General features: G+C 35.7%; 1 protein-coding gene across 1 annotated transcript in view; it reads left to right on the top strand.

Moving 5' to 3' along the window:
- Positions 1 to 22,651, top strand: part of ARAP2 (ArfGAP with RhoGAP domain, ankyrin repeat and PH domain 2) — a gene marked incomplete at both ends in the record, with an annotated part of 118,038 nt that overhangs the window by 6,966 nt on the left and 88,421 nt on the right. The window contains 7 exons of the mRNA XM_084266843.1: positions 1,338 to 1,408; positions 2,331 to 2,410; positions 7,128 to 7,213; positions 8,012 to 8,368; positions 11,563 to 11,632; positions 16,780 to 16,900; positions 19,487 to 19,668. Of these exons, the coding sequence (XP_084122969.1) occupies positions 1,338 to 1,408; positions 2,331 to 2,410; positions 7,128 to 7,213; positions 8,012 to 8,368; positions 11,563 to 11,632; positions 16,780 to 16,900; positions 19,487 to 19,668 (967 nt within the window). The remainder of the gene's footprint in view (positions 1 to 1,337; positions 1,409 to 2,330; positions 2,411 to 7,127; positions 7,214 to 8,011; positions 8,369 to 11,562; positions 11,633 to 16,779; positions 16,901 to 19,486; positions 19,669 to 22,651) is intronic.

The raw sequence follows: 22,651 nt of genomic DNA, 5'->3' as shown, positions 1-22,651 counted from the left end.
AAATTTCAAGTAACTTTATACAGTGCAGCTTCTGTTTTAAATTCAATCTCTTAATTTTTGCTTGGTGCGGATTACAACATGGAATAAAGTGATACAAAATAGTAGTTTATAAATGTGTGCCTTCTGCAATAGAGAAACATCAGTCTGTAATATGGTGTAATTGAACTTGGACCTCATGGGGCAGTGTTTCTAAAGCTTTGAATACAGCTAATCTTAAAAAAAAAATTTTTTTCTGGTGGAGAAAAATAAATAGGAATATTGATGATTTCAGTAAAAAGCCCTCGTATCATTGGCTGTGAAAACAGAGGACCCACAAACTGTTAGAAAAACTTTGAGTATCTTTTATGCCATTTACCAATCCATGAATACGCTGTAAGGATGCACAAGGACCTGATCAATTCTTTCAAGAAGAGAAAATGAAATTAATAGGAAAAAGTACTAATTATTAATGTTAACAGGGGAAATCAGAGCTTGGCTGAAAACAGGTGTAATATAGGTTGCTTGAGTAGTGAGGATGGGTTAGAAATATACAGCTTCAGGTGTATTTTTTTCCTGTGTTGTAATTCTAAAGCTGCTGTCTCAATCTGAAATCTCAATAATATTAATAGTAATAATAAAATGTGATCTTTAGGAGCCTGATGAGTTCCACTGTACATGAAACTGCTCAAGTATTTAGGGCCTAGCACACCAACAACAGTAATTCTGTTGTGTATGGAGATACATTATTATCTATCCACAAAATGTGCTGTGGTAGTTACAGGCAGTTCCAATGCAATGTTGTTTGTCTCAGATTGAAAATACTCTGGGGAAAAAATCACTTTAGGAGATAAAAACTTTACAGCACTATTCTGAGTTTGCTTTGTTGCTTCTTTGAAGTGTTTGAGAGCATGCTTTGTCTGGATTTCCGTGCCCAGATTTTTCACGCTCCGTTTGAGCTTAACGTTAAATTAGACTTTGATAGTACATCCTTCTTTAAATACAGTCACTGGTAATCAGACTGACGTGAGGGAGAAGAGAAAGTAAAGGATGGGGGAAAAGAGTGGGAGATGTCCATGCTTTCTAGCAACCTAAACATATCATAAGGTCAGTTAAAAACAAAAAAACAAACCTCAAACTCAAATTGTGTACCAGCATCAGAGAAGCTTTCAGTGTCATAAAGGGAGGAAAGCACGTTGTTGGGTGACTTCTTAAATTAAATCGGAAATCTTCTAAAGACTTAAAATTGACTATTTCTATGTTTGTGTATAATTTCAGTAACTTAATAGTATAAGAAGTTTTTGCTCTGTTTCTGCGAAATTTCACGTAATGTTTCCATTTTGTGCTTTGTTTTGTTAAAGTTCCCTTCAGAAAAGAAGAAATGTGGATCTTGTAAATATTTCTTGCACTGGAAGGCAAACTTCACAAAACAGTGAGTTAAGCTTGCTGCTTTTTACATCTTGAATATTGAGGAAAAAGAAACCTCAGACCAAAGTTGTCTAAGATGAGTATTGGCTTGCTGATTTTAAGAAATGTCTGGAAAAAGTGATCTATGCAGTTGTAGAGCTTTTAACCAGTTCTGCATTTTAACTTTTGTCTATGAACTAAAAAAATAATAATAATAATGGAAAATTCAGTCTTTAAACCTCATTTTCAGACTACAGTATTTTGAGCTTGTAAGATTAGATCTGGATTTTTTTTTAAGCAGTTAGTTTTTTCTTGAAAGATACAAGAAGCATATTCCTGACCAATGCTGCTTTGTTTGTTAGTGTTTATAGCTTCAGGAAATAACAGGAAATTAACTATATTAAATAGTTTACTGTAAGAGTTTAAAAGGCTTGTGCAGTCAGTTGTAAAAAAATCTTTCATGCTCTAGAGGTATGTCTTTTTTGAAGTTATGCATATTAATTTCAAGCAAATACTTGGTGACAAACTGAAGATTATGCACAAATGAGTTTTTGTGGGCTTTTTTATTGTGGGGTGGGTTTTTTTGAAGTCAGAATAAAGGACACTTGGAGGTGTTTTTCCTAGGAGTATTTAACAAGTTGCAGGTTTTTTTTTTAACTTGATGCAAAATAAGAAAGAAGAAAATACCTGTATGCAAATTAAATCCAAATTACATAGTAATAGTTGTAATGTCTGAGCAGGTGGTGTTGGGGGGCAGAAGGGGGAGAAACATCCCTGGAGTTCATTTAAAAATGGGAACTTTTTCTTGTTGTTCAAATTATTTTTCTGAGAAGGATAGAGAAATCACAGGAAAAAAACATAATCTGTGCCCCTTGTTGATTTTATTAGTACTTTAGTAGAGCATTGAACTGTGTGACTGTGTAATACATGTGTTTTATTGCTTTAAGAAACTTCCACAGAAGAAAAGCCACCCATCATCTCTCCATATGGGGAAACCTTCTTTTGTGACAACCCCAAAGATGCTCAAGTAAGTTGAGGGGTCTGGGTATAAATAGTCTGTCTTCACTTTAATCTTTGTGCTCTGTGTTTTATATTGCCCTTAATTCTTTTTCCTCTGTTTTTTCAGTTCCCGGTACTTTTTCTGTCTTTTTAGTTACATCCAAAAGGTTTCTAGTGTAAATATTTGTGGACTACTGGCTTTTCTTAATCTTGAAATGCACTTTGTCCTGTTGAATACTAATTGAAAGCTGTGGTGTGTGTTTGTTAGGTTTTTTTGGGTTTGTTTTTTTAAATGTAGGCCAGACAACTGCATTTTTTTAATGCCCAAACCTGCTATGTCAAATGCAAACCAGTTAGTTACAGGCAACTGCAGGCTACCTTGATGTCTTCCTTTTACCCTTTTAGGTGCAGTGGTATATTGTAATACTTCGTGCCTAAATGAGGTTAAGTGGTGAATAACCATTAGAATTAACTAGTAAAGGTGATAGTGGCTTTTCTGTTTTCTTATGATTGCAGATGAAAAGTGGGCACCTAAGCAGGCTCGTGTATATCCGATGACAACTGCTTACATGTTAGCTTAGATGGTCACTTTTGACTATACTCTTCTTGTAATTTCTGTGTATGAAAGTTCTGAGGACTTGTGATATTTTTCATACACCTCCTAAACTTTCTGTGTACCCAGAAAATCGCTTTTGTTTTGTTGAACAAGAAATCGCTTTTTTGTTCGCTCTGAAGTGAACATTTTTGTTGGGGTCAGTAATTCATGGTGTGAATATCATATATGACATGTGAACAGACTTCTGAACTGTGTGCAGATCTGGGAGGTAAATTAGTTTCACGATGCATCGCCAAATGCCATGAATCCCAGCTCCTGCTTCTGTCTCAGCAGGAGAATTGTTGATTCTCTGTTTGCTTAGACTTGTCCCAGCTGGTATCAAGCCACTGACATAGAGAAAAGAGTAAATTATCCTTAGTTTCTGACCTGGTGTTCTGTCCTAATGTTTCACGTTTTAAACTATTGTAAACTATTGATTAAAATGAAAGCTTCTTAGATGTAGCCTAGCATATTTTTTTCAAATTTGATTTTTTTAAAGAATTAGTCTGTGAAAGTAAATGGTCGAAATGTCATCTTTTAATGGGTGTGGCTTGAGGCATACAAATTTTTTGCACTTTTTGTACATACTTGCTTTTCTTTAGAAACATGTTGTGCTTTCTTTTGTTGACTTTTTAAGGAGGTATGCATAAATTCATGCAGCTTTTCCTTTCAGTTCTTATCTCTATGCAAAAGTGACTTTTGAGCTCTTGTTTTCTTTCCTTGTGTGCAGTGTCTTGTCTGTGCCAATGTCTTAAATTTTGAATTTTTAAACTACTTTGTAATTAGTTCAATGGTATAAGTAGGTTTTAAAGACTAAGTTCCCTAGCTGCCTTGTTACTTCTTAGTGTTTTTCTGTATGTTTCACTGAAGTAGTTATAAAAAAAATCATACCCAGGAAAGTTGTCAGCAATCTTTCTTATCTTACACAGGCACCAAATACAGAAATACCATGCTGCTAAACTGGATTAACTGCTTTAAATAAAATTGTTATTTCTGCTGGCTGTAGAATTGGAGTTAATGTAGTATATTATAGCATCCTTTCCTTGATCTGAAGATCTTGATTAATTATCACCTTACATGAAAGTGAACACGGAGCTATATTTATCTCATGGTTGTTGGAAACTTCATAGTTAATTTTGGTTCCATTAGAACTTAATTGCAGACAAAGGTCACAAAGAACCATAAAACAAAGGTCCTAAGATACTTCTTCAGGTTTGTTTTTTTTTTTTTAGTGGGTATCAGGTATCCCAGAAACAAATAAGAAAGCCTAGATAACACTGTAAAGTATCTGAGGTTTTTAGGGCTTGTAACTGTTGCTTCATTTTAAAAGATAACCTCACATGACAATATCGGTTTTCTATATATCAGAAAACATAGCACATTGTTTTACTGACTGAAGTTTGCTTTAAGGGCTTGTAAGCTGGCCATTACCCTTCTTCCTGTTTCACTGGTGTAAAGAAGAAAAGGCTTCTATAGGCTTTTATGAAGGGAGTGGCTGTAGAAATAAGTAATGAGTCACTACAGACTGGAGGTAAGCGAGCATGAGAGAACAAGGAATTAAGGTTATAAAGAAAATATACCTTTGACTGAGGTCAGGAAGAAAGCTAGAAGCAGAAACCTCTAAAGGGCAACCTGAGGAAAGAACATGTTTTAGTATTGATTTTAAAATAACATAACTCAAAGTCAAAATGTTTTAGAGCTGATTTTTTTGTTGTGTCCAACTGAAGAGTCAAGTATATTAGCATTCCTTCATAGGGAAAAAAAAAAAAAAAGAATTCTGATGAATTCAGGCCTCTAGATTGAACTATTGACTTTATTTCTTGATGTAGACTGTCAGAGTAAATTAAACATGCATATTGAATTCAATAAACTATATGGGCTCCAAAGCATTGTGCTACTGTGGAATGCTGGCCAGATTGCAAATCTTACCACTTGAAAATAAGAACCATTGATATTTTTAAAGGAGGAATTTGTCTTTATGGACCTGTTATAAAATTGTATTGCCAAACCATAATTCAAGAATTAACCTGTGGAGAGCTGTGTGACATTAAAGAAGACTAGGGCAGTATCTGTTAAAGAAGATGTCTATCCTGGTATTGAGTCGTTGTTTAGTGTCATCTCAGTTCCAATATTCTTCAAGTTCATGTTTTAGAGCTCAGCTTTTGTGACCGACTGTTGTGATCAAGACCACATGTTAAAAAAATCCTAAAACCCCAAATGCATCTGAATTGCTTCCCAATAGAAAGTAGAGGAATTTTATAAAAGGCTACAAGTAGGCAGTTCCATCTGCCTGGGATCCAAAAGCCAGATTTCTTCCTTAAGGGTAGGTGTAGGTGCTTAAGAACAGTACATATTTAGATACAGTGTCTGTGTATAATATATAGCTATATCCTAGAAAATATTTCTTTTATAAAGGTATCTACAGGAGAAAATGCTGCTGGTAGCTACCTATGTATGTATACCAATGAGATTTGCAGGAGTTGGGAGATAAGAATTTTGTCCTGAGTTCGAGCATTTTGCAGAGTACTTCTGTAAACAATGCATTGGAAATGCTTGAGATTTAATTTAGGTGAAATGTGTGTCTTTGCAAACAAAACAACTCCCCGTACCTGCAACTTGTGGACTTCTACATATTAAGATCTACTAGCAGTAGATACATGTTTCTGGATTATTGCTTGGAAGCTCCCTGGATTCACTAGTGCTGAAGTTTGTAGAGTGGACGCAAGCAGGACATGAAAGTGTAACAGCAATGGCTCATATGAGGGAGGAAGTGGTACTACCACATAGCTTCAATGGGTATGGTTTGTGGTTCATCCTGATAAGTAATTGAAGATAAAAGACACTGACCATTTTTACTCTGCAGATGCTTCCTGAGCTTTCCTCTTGACTATTGCATAGAAGTGGGACACTGCCATTTCTGCTACTTCTGTGAGATTCCAGTCAATCCAAGCATTTGATAAAGCAGTGGAAAGATTGATTTTGAGTTTTCAGATTAGGTTGTTTGCAAGGTGTAGGGGTGTTTTATTTATTTTTTTTTTGTCTAATCCTTGGTGCTACAACATAGTTAATGCTGTGGGGTATGGGTGGTGGTTGGTTTTTAGTGGTTTTTTTTTTATAATGCATCTGGTTGGCAGAGGAAGGCAGGCTGCTCACCTAGGTTTATCCTAGCAGCAGGCTGTGATTTCCGCATTTTTTGCTGCAGTGTACACATGCTCAGCTTTGGGCTATGTGCTTTTTTTAAGTTTGACTTTTCATGTTGCCAAGGTACAGCCCTGAAGTATAAGATGAGGTACTGCTGCTCAGAAAATAAATGGCAACCCTTGTGAAAGCTTATCCGCTTTTTTTTTCTGCCACACTTCAGCTTTATGACATACGCATCAAAGCTTAAACAAGTAAATTAAAATGCCTCCATCAGAAAGCACAAAGATGTTCATTTTAGCTTGTTTTTTTAAAGGAAGAATGGCAAGTATTGAGAAGCTAAGTAATGCAGTATGATTGTCAGATCAGGTTTAGGAAGTGTGTAGTGTAATGTTCCTGAACAGTGTTAACCTTGACATTTTGTACACTACAGGGAGTTTGTGATAAAAATTTCTAAACAAATAATAAATGTGCCTTTTGGGAAGAAAAGCTTGGCAAGAAAATGCAAGATATATTCAGTATGGCTTAGCTCAGTCTTACTGTAGGAATTTGAATTTACCATTACTTTATCTTTAGTGTAGCGTGAAGGCTGTACATTTAATTCAGAGAAGTAGTATTGATATCAAAGATAGCTAGCAGTGACAAATCATAGTATATTTACCATGCATGTAACATGTGGCTCTTGAGGTTACAAAATTAAAGGATAAGAATAATCAGTTGTGCCTCAAGAAGAATCAGAGCACTGACATTCCTACACGCTGAATTTCTTCTATTTGCATTAGGTATTTTGGACTGTGCTCAAATGTTCTGAGTGCTATTATTATTTAAAATTAAAATATTGAAAATAAGTTTTCTTAGAAGACTTTTAAAACATCTTTCAAATGCATATTTGAAAATGTGGCAAAGAAGAGATTTGCTAGTTAGACTGCTGTTTGTGCACGGTTAATGTCTACAGTAATTTAAACATCACTATGTCAATTCAAATGTTGGTTACAATGTATTTCTTTTCTAGGAACTTCATGGAAACGAATTCCTGGCTTGTGAAAACAAATTTGATCTAGGATTGAATGAAGAGTATTCTACTTACAAGAATCTATGGTATTAAATAAGAGTTTTAAAAAAATTCAAAGCATAAAGAGGAGTTATTTACTGATTCCATAAGCAGATCTCTAACTCTAAAGGCACTACCATATTTTTTTTTCCTATTTGAGCCTTTACACTATGCTATATAAGGCAAATTTGGCTCCTCTTTGGCTGTTCTGAAACTGTCGAATCCAGGTTTCAGAATCTTTGGTGGATTTGGAAATTGTCCCTCTCTTTCCCAGTCAGAACAAGGAAGACATGGGTTTTATTTTTGTATGTCTCCTAGTTAACCATGTCTGAGTGCTCTTGTACTCTACCTCCTCATCAGAAGGAAAAACCACCAAGCCAAAAAAACCCTATCCAAAACTAAACCCCATTTTCTACTCCTTTCATGAGGCAGTGGCCTGTTATTTGATAAAAAAGAACTAATGTGTTCCTAAAGTCCCCTGTCTGGACCTGGCTTCTGTTGAGGTGGGAGAGTAAAGAGAGTTGATGCTGCACTGCACATCCCCCAAAGTATTACTATGTCAGGCTAGTTTTCTGAGGAAGGAGAATTCACTTTAACTGTCTCTTCAAGCTTCAAAAGGAACCAGCAAGTGTTACCTTGCTATAGCGGACCTGTTGCATGGAGATAGTAGGATTCAGTGTGGTCATATTTATAAGACAGATTGTGGCTAGTATGTCTGTGGTTATTGCATTGGTCAAACAAGTTTTAAACATATTTATAAGGTATCTTAACAGTAGTTGGTCTAATGTTAAGTATTTATATGTTGTAGCAATACATTGAGAGTAAAATGCAGTCTTTCTTTCTAGTGCCTTTAACAATCAGGAAGTGAAGACAAAGGAATTTGCAAAAAGTGAATCCCTGTCTCAGGAAAACAAATCATTAACTTCAGAAGAATCTGAAAGTCAATCTATATATTCTGTTGTGGAACAATGTTCTTTGCCTTCAAAGAAAAAGAAAAATAAAGCCAAAACACACTCTGCATCTTGCAGCAAGATTCAAAGTGGACATTCAGATCACTTGATCAATGAACAAATGCATTTTTGGCAATGTGATGGAGGTCAGACTTCAACTGGAAATGAATCAATAACGCCGTATGCTTGTTTCTATGGACCATCAGTAAAGAAGGCTAAAGCAGGATGGCTGGATAAATTGTCCCCTCAAGGGTATGGTATTTACAGTAATTAGTATATAATTGTGAAGATGAATGTTTGCATAAGAGATGTTTTTATTTGGTCACAGCTTACTATTTGTGGTGACAAAAGGAACTTTTTTGCAAGAGCATAGAGCTCTTCTGAATTCTTAGTTTTTAATGATGTTACCTATTCTAAAGTTTATGTAGGATATGCACTCAGGGAAAATATTTTTATTAAAACTGCTGATCACCACTCGTGAACTGTATCAGAAAATATACAAATTTTATTTGTGGCAATATTTTCAATCTGATTGATTCTTTTGGCCACAAAGGAAGGCGCCACAAAATGTGAATGTATAAGTTAATAATTACTGTGACTGGAGATACTGTTGGTTTCAGAACTGTGCATATAAGTTGAGCTTCGTGTTTAGATATGAATCCAAGGTGAATTTTCTCCCTGGTTTAGTTTATTGGTGTGTGTAAAGTTTGTGAGGTATCTGAGCCCAAACCTTGCTTTAAGATGTCAAATAATGAAGAGAGGAACACAATAGAAAGAGGGGAGATTGTTTGACACATTTGTATGTTCACTTTCTGTTATTTATAAAAGTTTGTTTTATTTTAATAGAATTAAAATTCCAGCTGATCTTAGATTGTTTTACACTAAAAAGCACTCTATTATCAGATCTTAAACTCTGAAATTATTCTAATAAGTGTTTATGAAATTATCTCCTCCTTCATAACCGGAATAGGCTATTCTTTTTAAAAATTGTTATTATGAGTTTCTGGTGAATTCCTTTTTGTATTAAAAGTGGCACAATTTTACTTAAGACTACTTCTGCTATTCACTAATACTTAGGAACTAACTGGAAACTGAAGCTGTTGTCCTTGTTAGTGCTGTAATCCATCTATTTTACTATACTTCTGCTCAGTCCTTTGTAGTTCTGCCTTCTTTAGCTACATTGAAAGGTGATATTGAACTGGTCTGTCATTATTTGTGGCTATAATAATCATCACTACTCATCAACTAGTACATTAATTAATTTTTTTTTCAGTTTCATGACAAAGTTATTAAATTGGTTGAGAATACAATCTGGTTTGAACCCACTGGAATAAGCAGTTTCTAGGCTGGGACTTTGGGGTGTTTTTTGTTCCTTTTTAAGAGTTGTGATTTAGTAAATGGTAATTTCCTTGATTTTTGGCTTTGTGTTGATACTGTGATACACTGAACAGAATAAGAAGGAATAAGCCTGCTTTAATAAACCTATTTACCATTATAGAATTTTGATCTGATCAAACTTTAAAAAAAAAATGATTCAAAAGTCTTATTCACATTTATGGATTGTTATTTTTTGCTTTTGCTAAAAAAAACCCCAAACAAATAATTATATGCGGAGTCAAAAGACTTTTTACCAGTATAATACACATTTGCACTTTAAAAAAAAAAAAAAGTTAGTGTTTTGACTTCTCAGCTGCAGTTACCTTTAACTTTTTGTTTTATTTCACTTAATTTTTTTTTTAAATAAAACTTTTTGGCACTTAGCTCACAGAGTGGTTAAAAAATATTTCTTGATTGCAGTTGACTCATCTTGTGTTATTTGAAAACTGAATTGCGAACAAAGTGTGAAGGCTTTAGATAAGTACTGTGTGAGAATATATTATTTGAAAAAGATGAGTTAACCACAAAATACGTACTTTGGGGCTGAGTATAACAGTTGCAGAGTCATTAGCCTTGAGCCAGTGATATCCCTCAGCTAAATTTCTAGGACTCTTTCTTAAGCATGGTTGAGTGAACACTGTTTTTTGGTTCTTTCTTACAATACTATTTCACAAATATCTGAAAACTTAAAGAAACCAGCCAAAGGAAAAAAAAAATCCAACACCAAAACACAATTATTTTTTTCATCCCTTAAAGCACTGTCATATTTAATTTCAGTCCCTGCCAACTGAGTGTTTCTTTCTGTTGTCCCATCCCACCACTTCCCTTCTTCCTTTTTATAGAGTTCCCAATTACACCTGGCATTTTGTGTATCCTCAGGCAAATGAATATATAATCTTTTCTTAAATTGCTACAAATGGTGCATTTAAAGTACAGCTTCTCTTTTTAGTTAACTTGGTATAAATTGTAAAGCCCTTCAGTTTACTCACATTGTATGTGGTACTTAGCATCACTTTTTCTTCCCTGCATCATCTTGAAGTTTATTGACATTTTAATGGAAAATAGATTTTTACATTGGCCTTTACAGGTTATGAAAAATTATGATTTATTGTAGTCATATAATACAAGCTAATTAAGCCAGGGCTGCTATTTGATTAAAGTTTTGATAAAATATCACAGTCTACTAATTCTAAAGCAGAGCACTCATTTAGCAGGAAAGGAAATAATGTTAGTAAAAGAGATGTTAGAGTGGGGTCTTGTTCTTGTTTAATTAACTTGCCTAATAGATTTTTAGAATTGAAACTTTTATAGATGATAACTAATAGGCTGTCAACATTTTTTAATGAGCATAACAGACTGCTTCAGGTTCTCATAAAAGTAATTTTTTAGGAGGTCCCTACAGAGCATAAGTTAACAACAAACTGAAATAATAAAATGAGATTCTTATTAATGATGTCCAGTTGATAACACAGATTGAAAATGAAATCTTGTGTATCATTGGCCAGGGAAGAGAGGGTTCAGATGATGTTGATGACTGAAGATACCATAGTCTGTAAACAGATACCCTTCTCATAAGCATGGGAATGGTATGGCCATTTTAGGTTCTCAGGTTTCCTTTTTGGAAAGTAGCTTACAGAGCTTGTAACATTAAAAGTTATACTCTGTGTTCAGAATATTCCTTTGCCTCCAATAAAAATAGTCAGTTCTCATCCTTGTTAGTATCAAGCAAAATTACATGATGGAAAGTGTTATCTTCTGTCACTTCAGATGTGATATAGAGCACGTGGGCAGGAAGCAGAGAGAAAGGAAACTGAACTGACTGAGAACATGAACTCACTGATTTATAAAAGAAGTCAAGTAATCCTGCACTTCTTGTTTCCAGATATTGTTTAATTTGAAATCAGCATCCTCCTTCAGAAAAGAAATGATAGGGCTAAGAGTTACTTCAATTTTCAGAACATTTAGGCCAAAACACAGGAAGCTAGACATGATCTGACCTTTCTATAGTTTGTGCCTGAAACACTTTAAAAAGTTGACTTGTATTTATAATTTCAATTTTTGATTCACAGCAAGTGTATGTTCCAGAAGCGCTGGGTTAAGTTCGATGGAGACAGCATCTCTTATTACAATAATGAAAAGGTAAGTGACGTGTTTTGGTCGTATTTTGGACAAAATGCATCTGTGTAATACACATGTTACCGTGAAGCAATTGTGAATTAATATTAAATCCTAACTTTATTTAAATTGCAAAGACTAGAATAAGAGAATTATTAAATATTTCAAGGTGTCTTTGAGATCCTCATGTATTGTTAATCCTCTTGTTTTCTGGAAGGGCTTGTATTCCTGACCTGTTCACGTAGATACAATCAGGGCTTCTTACTTTATTGAGTGACACAACTGCAGCCTGCAAAACAGAACAGCATTTAAAAGGCATTTAAGAGATCCAATGTAATTGATGGTAGCTGCAAAATGTCTTGTCGTGAGAATCCAGCATGGTGGAGGTTTTGAGACAGAATCAAGTTTGTCATGGAAGGCTGTCTAAAAACTGAAACCCCATAGACTTGCTTAGTCTTCAATTAAAAATGTCTTTCCGTTTGTCATCTTGGAATAACGACATATCCTTGGAGCAGGTTATGTTTGAATAGGTCTCTTCCAACATCAGCATAGTACTGTGATGTCAGTGGCTGTTCTTTACCTCTGTACCTAAGGTTTGAGTTTCACTGAAACACTTGTAGACTCATGAGTTGCTTTAATTATTTCTTGTCTGATATGTGATACAAAAATGGATTTGTAAATCATGGTTTTCAACAAAAAGCGCAATCCCTCTGTGAAATTTTTAAAAGTTTTGATGCTACTGTAGCACAGAAGAAACTCCCTTTTTTTTTTTTTTAGGTCTGTCTTTAAATATGACTTTTTAACGATATTTGTACATTTTTTTTCTTTTATTTAATGCACTATAGACCACTACAATGTTTTCTTTTCCCACATTACGATTGGTTAATTTCTCCTCTTGGAAGAAATTAAGAACTTAAACTCAAAAGTGACAGATGATTGTATAATATGTATGTTTTATGGAAATGTGGTTATATGCATGTGTGTTATCTGAAATGCTGGAAAGCATTTCCTTTTGAAGATGCGTTAAATTGGGAACAAAATACATGTCTCATAATATGCAAACTCTTAGACCTATTTTAGCAGATGATGAGAGGGTAGAATTGAAGTTGGAAAAGATTGCTTATTTCCTGAGGGGCCAGGGAAATTAAGAACAAGCTCAAAAATTATTTACATTGATCTTTATGCTGCTGATTAGGAACATGAAACAAGCTGGTTTTGCTTGCTTACTTTGCTTCACTCACAGTAGAAGACATGATTTTGTAGATGAAGGAAACAATAGAATAGCATTTGGATTGCTGTGACAAAAAGTGTTACTCCTTTGTGAGATTCATCCCAGGGCTTCAGAGGAGCAGAAAAGCAGGGTTAGTCATTAAGAAAGACTTGAAAAATACAGCACTGGGATTCGCTTAACACTGTCTGTAGCATAATTAGGGAAAGAAATGCTAATACAGAATTTTAAATCTTGTATCTGTGCTGGGGATTTTTTTTTTTTGAAGGTCACTGAAAGAGTTACTTGAAGATAAATTACTCTAGAATAGTACTTGTTACAAATACATCTGTCATGTGAGATTCCAGGAATCTTCTATTCTGGACAGGGGAATAATATCTGGTGTGTCTCAAAGCATAGAAAGCTACAACTTCTGCATCCTCTATTTGAAAGGTTGCTGTGATATGTTAGACTCTGAGGAGCTTGCAAACTCTTGGTCTGACCCCTTTGTCTCACTTTTCCTGGAATCTGAGTACAAAACCTCACTTCAGGACCGAAAGAGTTGCTGTTTGGTTTGTGTGTACTTTGAAGAAATCTGAGTGTGTGACTTGTAACTTGTTGAGTCACATATGCCAAAACTTGGTATGTTTGGGAATTGTGAGGTCTGCAGCGTATTCTGGGAACTCAGGATGTGGGGAAACTCTTGAACTTGCAGACAGGAGGAAAACATAGCTAGCTGCCAATAGTTGTTGGTGCACAGTGAATTGGGTTGGGTGAGCAGTATGTATGTTGTTACCGTGACATTGTAAGCAACTACTTACAAACCCATCAAGACCTGCATGCAGGGCAGGAGCTGGTTCCAATAGAAGACAAGGATAGTTATATAGCTCATTGCAAGGCAGTAGGTCCCTCCTGGTACTGCTGTGTATGTATTTAAATGGGGAAGTTTGTTTTAACTTTAGATCTTAATGTCAAGATCCATCCATTCTAATGTGTGTTTGTCCAAGGCCATTCCTCCACTGACAAGTGTGTTTATAAAGGAATTGTTATACTTTTGATTCCACGTAGGAATTAAAAGTAGTTATCAAGGAAACCAATCAATTCTTGGATATTCTTATTATTACAAGCAGAGGACCGTGCACTCAGTGGAATGAGACTGTTTATTTTACCCAGAAACACTGCCAATAATAAATAGCTCTATTTGTCATTCAAATTAGGAACTTGAGTGAGCTTCTTAAGAAGGGGAAGTGTGCTACATGGCTAATGAAGAGTGAAACAAATGGAGGATGGGGAGAGAAAGCACAGAGGGTAGTATTCCTGAAAATGCATACTTAGCCCATCTAAATGCTTCTCTGACAGATTTAAACCTTAATTATCTAAATAGCTCTCCAACTTTGAGCTAGCGCATCAGCTTCTAATCAATGGAGATCTGTTCTTTATGTCTGTATATATGAAAAAAAAGAAATCCTTTTCTAGAATTATCATCTGACGTAGGGAGAGGTTTTGTATGAATCTGTGATGCTGCTCACATCTATGTTCATGGTCCTAAGCAAGTTGATATGGTCAGACCAACATCCTGTGTGGTTTTATCTTAACAGAATGTGGTTAATTGAAGTGAGAAGAAACAAGAGGGGAAGGTAGAACTTGAAAATTTTCATCTACCCAATATGCAGTTTTTGTTCCAGATTTCTTCCTACTTTTGGCAAGAGGACTCTGGTGCTCTAACATGCCCTTTATATTAGGGCAAAACCTGCTTGTTATGTTGAAAGTTTGTATTTTAAAAGATCTTAGGGTCCCTGCCAAGACTTTTGCTGAAATCACTAATATGTTTGTCTCTTCCTCTGGAGAGTTTCAGTACTTTGCAGTGTTATGTTGCATGTGAGTATAACAAAGAACAAAACTCAGTGCAAAACAGGTGAATCATTGTCATTCTTAAAATAGGTCATGTTTGATCTGTTATAGACAGAAAGTTAAAGCAGTGCAAAATGGTGTTTCCCAGGATTTCTACCCAGCTCTGAAACACAACTCTCAAGGACACCTCCATTGGGCTGAGTTTGAACATAAAAGTTATCATTAGAGGAGTTGATATGAAAACCCACATTCTTTTCTCCACTAGAAAATTGTTTTGTCAAAGTTTTTTAGCTGCCCTAAAACTAGAGTACACCTCTCAGTAATGAGAAATATCTGTGAGGTTCTTGACTGTGTTTTTGTTTTCTATATTCTTAAATAACTTGCTTAATTTCTGTTCTGGAGTATTTCAAGCAGAGAAGTTGTAGCTTGATCAATAAAAGCTTTTTAATATTTTCTTGCACGTGAAAGAGACATTGTTGAAGAAAAGATTGAGAAATGATTATGATTTAAACTGTATTTGAAAACACGTATGCCTTGGAGAATGAAACTTTAAAAGGACAAATTTTTAAATAGCTAAATCAAAACTATGCTCAGCTTTTTTAAACAAATAAAATAGAGTAGCTGTGACTTCCAGCAGTCTGAATTATTCTTTTACAGTACCAAATACAGCCAGTAGATGCCTGCAAACACCATGGTATAATTATATCTGAATACCTTTAGAAATAATGCGTGTAATAATTTTGCTTTGCCATTGTGAAGGATCAGTAATTAACAGAATATTTGACCTTATTAACAAATATGTTAGAAACTTTTCCAAAAAATATATAGCCATAATGAAAAAAGATGTGTAATACTAAGATCACTCTGAGTGACAGAGTAATTCTTGTGTGTAATGATGGTAACTTGTTCACTTCAGCTGTATTTTGATATTTCTTTTTATTTGCAGATTGCATTCACTGATGTATATTAGTACCTAGAAGTGAGACAATACAAGTGTAAATTTGGTGAAAATCAGTAGTATGTTAAACTCAGTAAACAAAAACTATGATCCTGTGTATCTTTTATGTTTAGAATTCACAGTGGTTCCTTATGTCCTTGCATAAAGTCTATTATAGTAATTTATACTTTGGAAGGAGAGTTATTGCAGTACAAATTCTTTATGGGGAGCTGACTCTTGGACTATTACTGCATCTGGATCATAAATCATAGCAGTATATCTGAATTGTCTTAGATAAACAATTGATCAAAGCATAGTGGGTACAAGAGCAGCAGTGTTAATTCTGGAATCCAGGAATTATATAGAAGTCTTTCCAAAATGTTGGACATCTGCTTGAGTTCCCCCTGCCCCAAATAGAATGCTTTGGTTAATTAGGTTAAATATGAGCCTCTTGGAGAAAGTACTTGTAGCAATTCCCTTTCTCTATGACACCAAAATGTATTTGAGAGTTTGTTCTCCTCCTACCTCATACAGCAGAAAAGTATGTACCTGCTCTAATTTGGAGGATTCTTGTTAGTGATAACAGGACAGTGGATTTTTTCAGGGAGGGATCACCCCTTTGAATTAAAAATTAGGGATAAATTTAGTGAATTTACTTCTCTTATTGGCTAGCCACAGTAGCGGTGGGGAAGGAATGGGAAGATTCTTTGGAACTTTCTGTCTGGAGAAGGGAATGTTTTTGCCCCTCTCTCCCCCGTCTGATTCACTTCTATAAGTATAATTTATTTAAAAAAAAAAAAGATGGTTCTGTGTGTCAATGTAACTTATTTTGGCATAAAATTGTACATTTGAGCAAGCTGTTTTGCAATATTAGTGTCATGAGACAATTTATAAAATTGTATCTCAAATATATGCATTCTATCTCTCTGAGGGGTTTTACTGTTTCAGAAGGCAGTAGGTATGCATAGACCCAGAACAGTGAGGTTGGTGATGTGTAAGTAATGAAGTAGTTTACTTACTGATGCAGTTATTAATAGTGCGGTGAACTTTTAGGACTGCATTATAACTAGACTGTGTATGTGAAATTCCTAAACATCATGGCTAGCAAGATTTGCCTGAGACACACTTGACATTCCATGAGAGTTATTAACTCTATCTGTTGCATTTTTGTTATAGGAAGTGTTCTCAAAGGGAATAATACTGCTCTCTGCTGTAGGAACAGTAAAAGTTCATGGGGAGAATAAGTTTGAAGTTGTCACATCCCACAGGACATTTGTCTTTCGTGCGGATAAAGAAGGTAAGTAGAATATGTGTAATTCTAAAATTGCCAGAAAATCATATAATCACAGCTGATAAATTATGCTTGTGAAATATAACTTGTTACAACAACAGAGAGATTTCTGGAATCCAGTTGTGTTGGGCTTACTGTAAGCTTTTTCAGAACGCTTGAAATTGCTGGGGAAAGGTTTCTATACGTACCAAAATGAGAATTCTGTTTTCCATTTCTTCTGTCTTCTCCTCCATCCTTCCCAAAGATGAAATTTTCTGGACGTTCCACAGGTCTTGCTAACAGCTCTTTCAGCCTGTGTGCTCTCAGTCATCTGCTCCGAGTCACCAGTTGTTAGAAAATTGACAAAGAGCAAGAATGAAGTTGATGGCTTGGGTATGATGCTGTGATCAAAGGAAATCCAAGTTTTTCTGTCTGTCTTTATTGACTATTTCATACCCTGTTTTTGGCCATTTATTGATAGTACAAATGTAAATTGTAGCAAGGAAGTTAGTATGATTTCTAGTTTAATGTTTTACCAACCTGAAGTGGTAATATGTGGAATCAGTGTCAGTGCATGTATGACTTATGGAAACAATCAAATAAAATGGAAAACCTAGGAAAAAAAAAAAGATATGCAATATGTATTTACAGCAGTACATGCCAGACCCATTATAGCTAAGGGTCTCTCAGCATTTCCATTATCAAATCCCATTTTTACGGGTTATAGCTTGGTTGTAAACATTTGCTGCAGGCTGTAACAGGAGTGCAGCATCAGTGAGCAAATCCTTCTTATCAGGTTTGGCTCAAATAATTTCAGGCATTTTTATGCTCTTAGCTGAGTTTAAAAGTATGTCTATTTTTATTATTTTTGCCTTTCTCTTCCAAATGTATTTTTAAACTTTTTTTCTAAGTTGGGCACAATGGTCTTGGTGCAATACATTTTGTAGGGCCGTAGCTTTCTTTATGGACCATTGCCTTTGAGTACTGTAAAAACATTAACAACCTATACTGACTGAGAAGTGGTTACTCTGAATATATTTTGTTATACATGAAATTGCATTTTGATTTAGTATAGAAAGATCTTTGGACATAGTGGCCAGTCTGTAAACCTGTTCACTTCAGGTTAAAAATATGTGTTGTACAAGTAATGTGGTCTTTACTGTAGCCAGAGCTGGATGATGTATTCATAGTATATGATGTAAATAACTCTGCTTTTGTTATGTGCGTGAACTGTTACTTGATGCTACTCTTTCTGTGGATTTGTGGTTGGGAATTGTTCTGGGACTATTCAAAGGGTACTTAACTTCTTTTCAAAGATTCTGAAATGATGGTTTATACTCGTTTAAAAATGAGTCCAAAAAAAAATATATGTAATGGTTTGAAAAGTTAGGGGCATTTGAAGGGAGTGGGGGGGAGGAGGAAAGTAAGTAGTTATGTGATGGCAGTGAATTAGAGCGTAATCTGCTCAGATGCAGCAAGATTTTGTTTAATTGGAATGAAATGCCATTTAAAAAAAACAACAGTTTTAGTCATTTGGTGCCCTCAAGTATACTAAGGTATTCCAGTGATCTTTTCCAAGTACTTAAAGGAGTGTATATTAAACCAAAACTTCTAAGAGGAGCACTTGGTTTACCTTCCCTGTGCTGGTCTGTCAGGTGACTATCTTCTTTGTCTTTAACTTAATATATTTGTTCCTTCTTGTTGCACTCATGACATTTATGAAGTAAGTATATTACTGTTTTAACTGTGTTCTTTGCAGTGTTTGGCACTGATTGTATTACCTTTATATCTGCTGTGGATAGAACTTTACTTCCCTCCCTGCCCTCCAATATATTTTGACCTGAATCTTTCAGAGCAAAGAGTTGAAATATTCTTTATGTTCCAATTGCATGGGGCAAGTCTAATTCAGAGTATTCAGCGTTAAAGTATATTGGTCTTAGTCTGGTGAAATATATGAACATAAGTGAATGAGACTGAGTGGGACTTTATTACTTCTCCTACTTGTGTTCACGTAAGATGTTAAATTAATAATGCATGCAAAAATATTCGAACATGCATTTTCTTGATTACTCAGTACCCTTGACAATATCAAGCTTAACCACTACACCTTAATGGAATAGATAGTAAATTGCTAAAAGGTTTTGCTTAAAAGCATGGCCAAACATAGATTAGCATGGGTGATGGCTTGCCTCTTTAGTGACAGATGATGTTTAGGCTCCCTAGTTTTTGCTTACATGGCTTCTGTAATTCTTTCCCATTGATCTGGCTTGCAGAAGGTGAACGTGCCACCTGTCTTTCACCACAGTCTTTTAGCTGTCTTACAACCATTAGTCATGATTTTAAGAATAATGATAATCAGTTTTTATAACTTTCAATCTGTGTATTGCTTACAGGGAGTTAATTGAATGTCTGTCTCTGCTAACCTCTCCGCTGATCCGGACTCTCATGATATTTTTATCTGTACCTCCTCTACAAGGTGGATGTTCTGTTTCATGTGGTATAGCTGTACCATCAACTAGCATAGCATAGTAGGAAGATAAGGAAAACCAATGTGCAGAGAAGAATGAAGCTGCTGCTTAACCATGGCTGTCTAATTTTTTTTTTCTTGTTTAGAAGAAAGGAATGACTGGGTTAATACGATGCTCAATGCCTTGAAATCACAGTCTGATAATAACTCTCAGTCTCGAACTTCTGTCGCCCCTGAGAAAAGTGGGTATCTTGAGCTGAAAGGATACAAAGCCAAAATCTTTATTCTACTTCAGGGGAATACGGTGTGGATCTGCAAAAATGAGCAGGTAAATTTTTCATATGCTTTTTGTGAATGAATGCTTACAAAGATGATTTAACTAGTGAGTTAGAAATTGATGGCTCTTTGTGAATAGGTGCATTTCAATATAAATGCATATCTCTTTTTATGTAGTACTTTATTGCTGCAATTCTCAGAAGGCTTCAAAAAGCAGGCAAGGTATCATTATGTCTATTGTACAATGGAAAAAACGAATATATAGTGAGGTGAAGTGAAAAGCCCTGAGTGTCACAACAGGTTAGTGGCAGGGCTGGGATTAATTCACTTTTTAAATGTGTGCCATAAGCACTCTACTAAATCAGAAGGCTTATTTTGTGCACTGGTTTCACTGTCCTATAGTACAGTGTTCTGGAAAGTGTGCTGTGCAGAAGTAGATGGTGGTATTTAAGTGATACCTGAGCTACATGTTAAAAACTGATGTTTGTGTTTTTAAGAATCCAGATTGTCTATTGTAATATTTCAAATAAATCCAGTATTTAAAAAAAAAAAAAAATGAAGCAGGCCTATCCTTTCAGGTCCCAAAATCTAGGGGGTTTTGTTTTGGTTTGGGCATTAATATACTGTGATGTCAAGTAGTTAGTTGTGGAACTCTTTAGGATAATGTAGATAGATGATAAATGAGAATAACTGGTTTCAATGAACGGCTCTGTGAATTAGTGGATGAAAAATCTATTGCAGAACATGAAATGGAAGGTGTTATTTCTGTGTGAGGAGATTGGTGACACATAAGTAGTGGGAACCTGGGAGGGCATTCAAGGGGTGTGCTGTTACTTGCTACATTCTCGTTTTCTCTCAGATTTGTGTACAGGTGAAGTCTTGTTAGAAAAATGAATGGTCTCTGAGTAAGGCTTGCCATTTTGGAGTTGATCCCACTTACTCTCCTGTTATCCTCTTAAGTGTGAAATTATTTAGATAGGCTTGAGGGACCATATAATGTGCAATATTAGATCTTACTGTTCGTTCTTAGGGAACAGCAGGAAATTTGAGACTGACACTCTTTTCTTTCCTTTTTTTTTTTTTTTTTGTACTTACTCTGCTTAAGGGAAGCTTTACTTGTCAGGTACATTCTTTGAGGTCAGTCAACAACCAACTAATCAAAAGAGTGACGCAGCTTATGGATTTATACTCTTCTGTAGCTGTAGCAAAACTTCACAAATTATTTAGGTGCAATATTTTACTAAAAGTGTATTGGGTACATGTCATTTGAGTTTATGCCTGCAGCGTGTGTTTTGCTGAATGAATGCCACAGAGAAGAACTGGTCCTCACAGTTGAGCACAGTATGCTTTAGCTGTACTGAAACCCGCAGTTGTGACTACCCTAATGAGTGGGTGACCTGCCAGTGACTTCGGTTAAGTAAAATTTACTGCTGGACATCTTTAAGGAGGAACAAAACCAAAGCTTCCTACCCTGAAGCCCTGTACCTCTCTGAGGTGCTCTTATGTTATTCCAGTAGAAAATCTAAGTTGACCAACTTACTTTACAGTCTCTCCCTGTGGGATGCCCCACCCGCAGTGTGCTGCAATGCTTAATGTTACTGTTACATGGGGTTTCCAGGTATTTCATCAGTGAGAATCCCTGGAATGCATTCTCATCAATGACAGTCCTCTCTCTGTGGACACTCATTGTAATGAGCCAGATGTTATCTTCAGAATCAATACTGTATTCATCTTATACCCATGAATACTTTTTAGTGCTCCCTTATGGATGTTCTGAGCTTCTTGACTAAGGGACAAATGCTTCTTCAATGAGGTATACAGACCTGTGGAGGAATTTCTCTTCTAGAGTGATGGGTCATTTGAAACTAGGTATGTCTCTCTTGAGAGTCATTGTACTAGGCATCACATTTTTGCTTGCTTCTTTCATTCTTACTCCACTGGCAGATAACCGTTGGGAGCATCTTTCTTGCCTCAAGCAGTCCTTTGATCTTTCTCTGTTGATATGGGGCACTCCCAGCTCTGCCCACTATGCTGAATCAGTTTTTCTGCCTTGAATCTGTTGATACAAAACTGTTCCAGGGCCATTCACTGTTGAAGGGTTCTTGACTGCTTTGTTAGGTGTTTTCAGGGGGCAGATTATGACCATCTAAATCTAAGACTAGTCTCCATTTCACCCCCCCAATCAGTTTCCTTTCTTACAGGGATTGGTTTGTTCGTTTGGGGGGTTTTAATTATTATTTTGTTGTGTGCACTTGTGTGTTGGTTCTATCTGTTGTGTGGCTGTATGGTAAGCTGTATCAGCTCTACCCTTTCAACATCATTGATTTCAGATTTGCTTTACCTGATGAGGAAAGCACAACCTTACATGGCCTCCCTACTAGATGTTTATTCCCCTCTACTATGTGGGTGCTCAGCAGACATCCTTGACTGCAGTGTAGCAGAAGGCAAACCAAAATCAAGCCCTGAAACAGAATGAAAGTTAGACAATCTGCCAGCCTGTCAGCTCCTTCTGTGTGTATAAATATTACAAACAGTGCTGCAAAACCAGCTTCTTCCAAAGCTTATTTATTTAAAAGCACTGAATGGTCTTAAGAGGTTTCTCTTTAGATCCTCCATTTGAACAGTGTCCCTTCTTTACATGATTTCTGGAGATTTGGGAATCAGAAGAAATAACTTCTGTCTTTTAAGCTTTTATAGTCTGTAAATCTTCTTTCAGTACCTCTTGTGTTTTATTTTCAAGTTGAAAACCAAATTTTTTTACTGTAGCACTGATGAAATCCACAGTAATACAACATTGAGCCTTTAGAGGGCTCTGTTGTTCTAAAAATCTTTCCCTGTCTTAAATTTGTGCTTTAGCCAGCAATTATCAGGCAAATATGTCCAGGGATGTCCTCAAATCCTGTTCATATTGGAATTCACATCCATACTAGAACGACTCCCTGGGAGATTTAGAGGGGTTTATTCTAACTGCAGTGCTAAAAGACACCTATTTAGACTTCTTACAATGCTGAAATGAGATCGGATCAAGCTGATTC

The sequence above is a fragment of the Gallinula chloropus genome, assembly GCF_964237585.1.
Source record: "Gallinula chloropus genome assembly, chromosome: 7".
Lineage (NCBI taxonomy): Eukaryota > Metazoa > Chordata > Aves > Gruiformes > Rallidae > Gallinula > Gallinula chloropus.
This window is presented reverse-complemented; position numbering and strand designations above follow the sequence as displayed.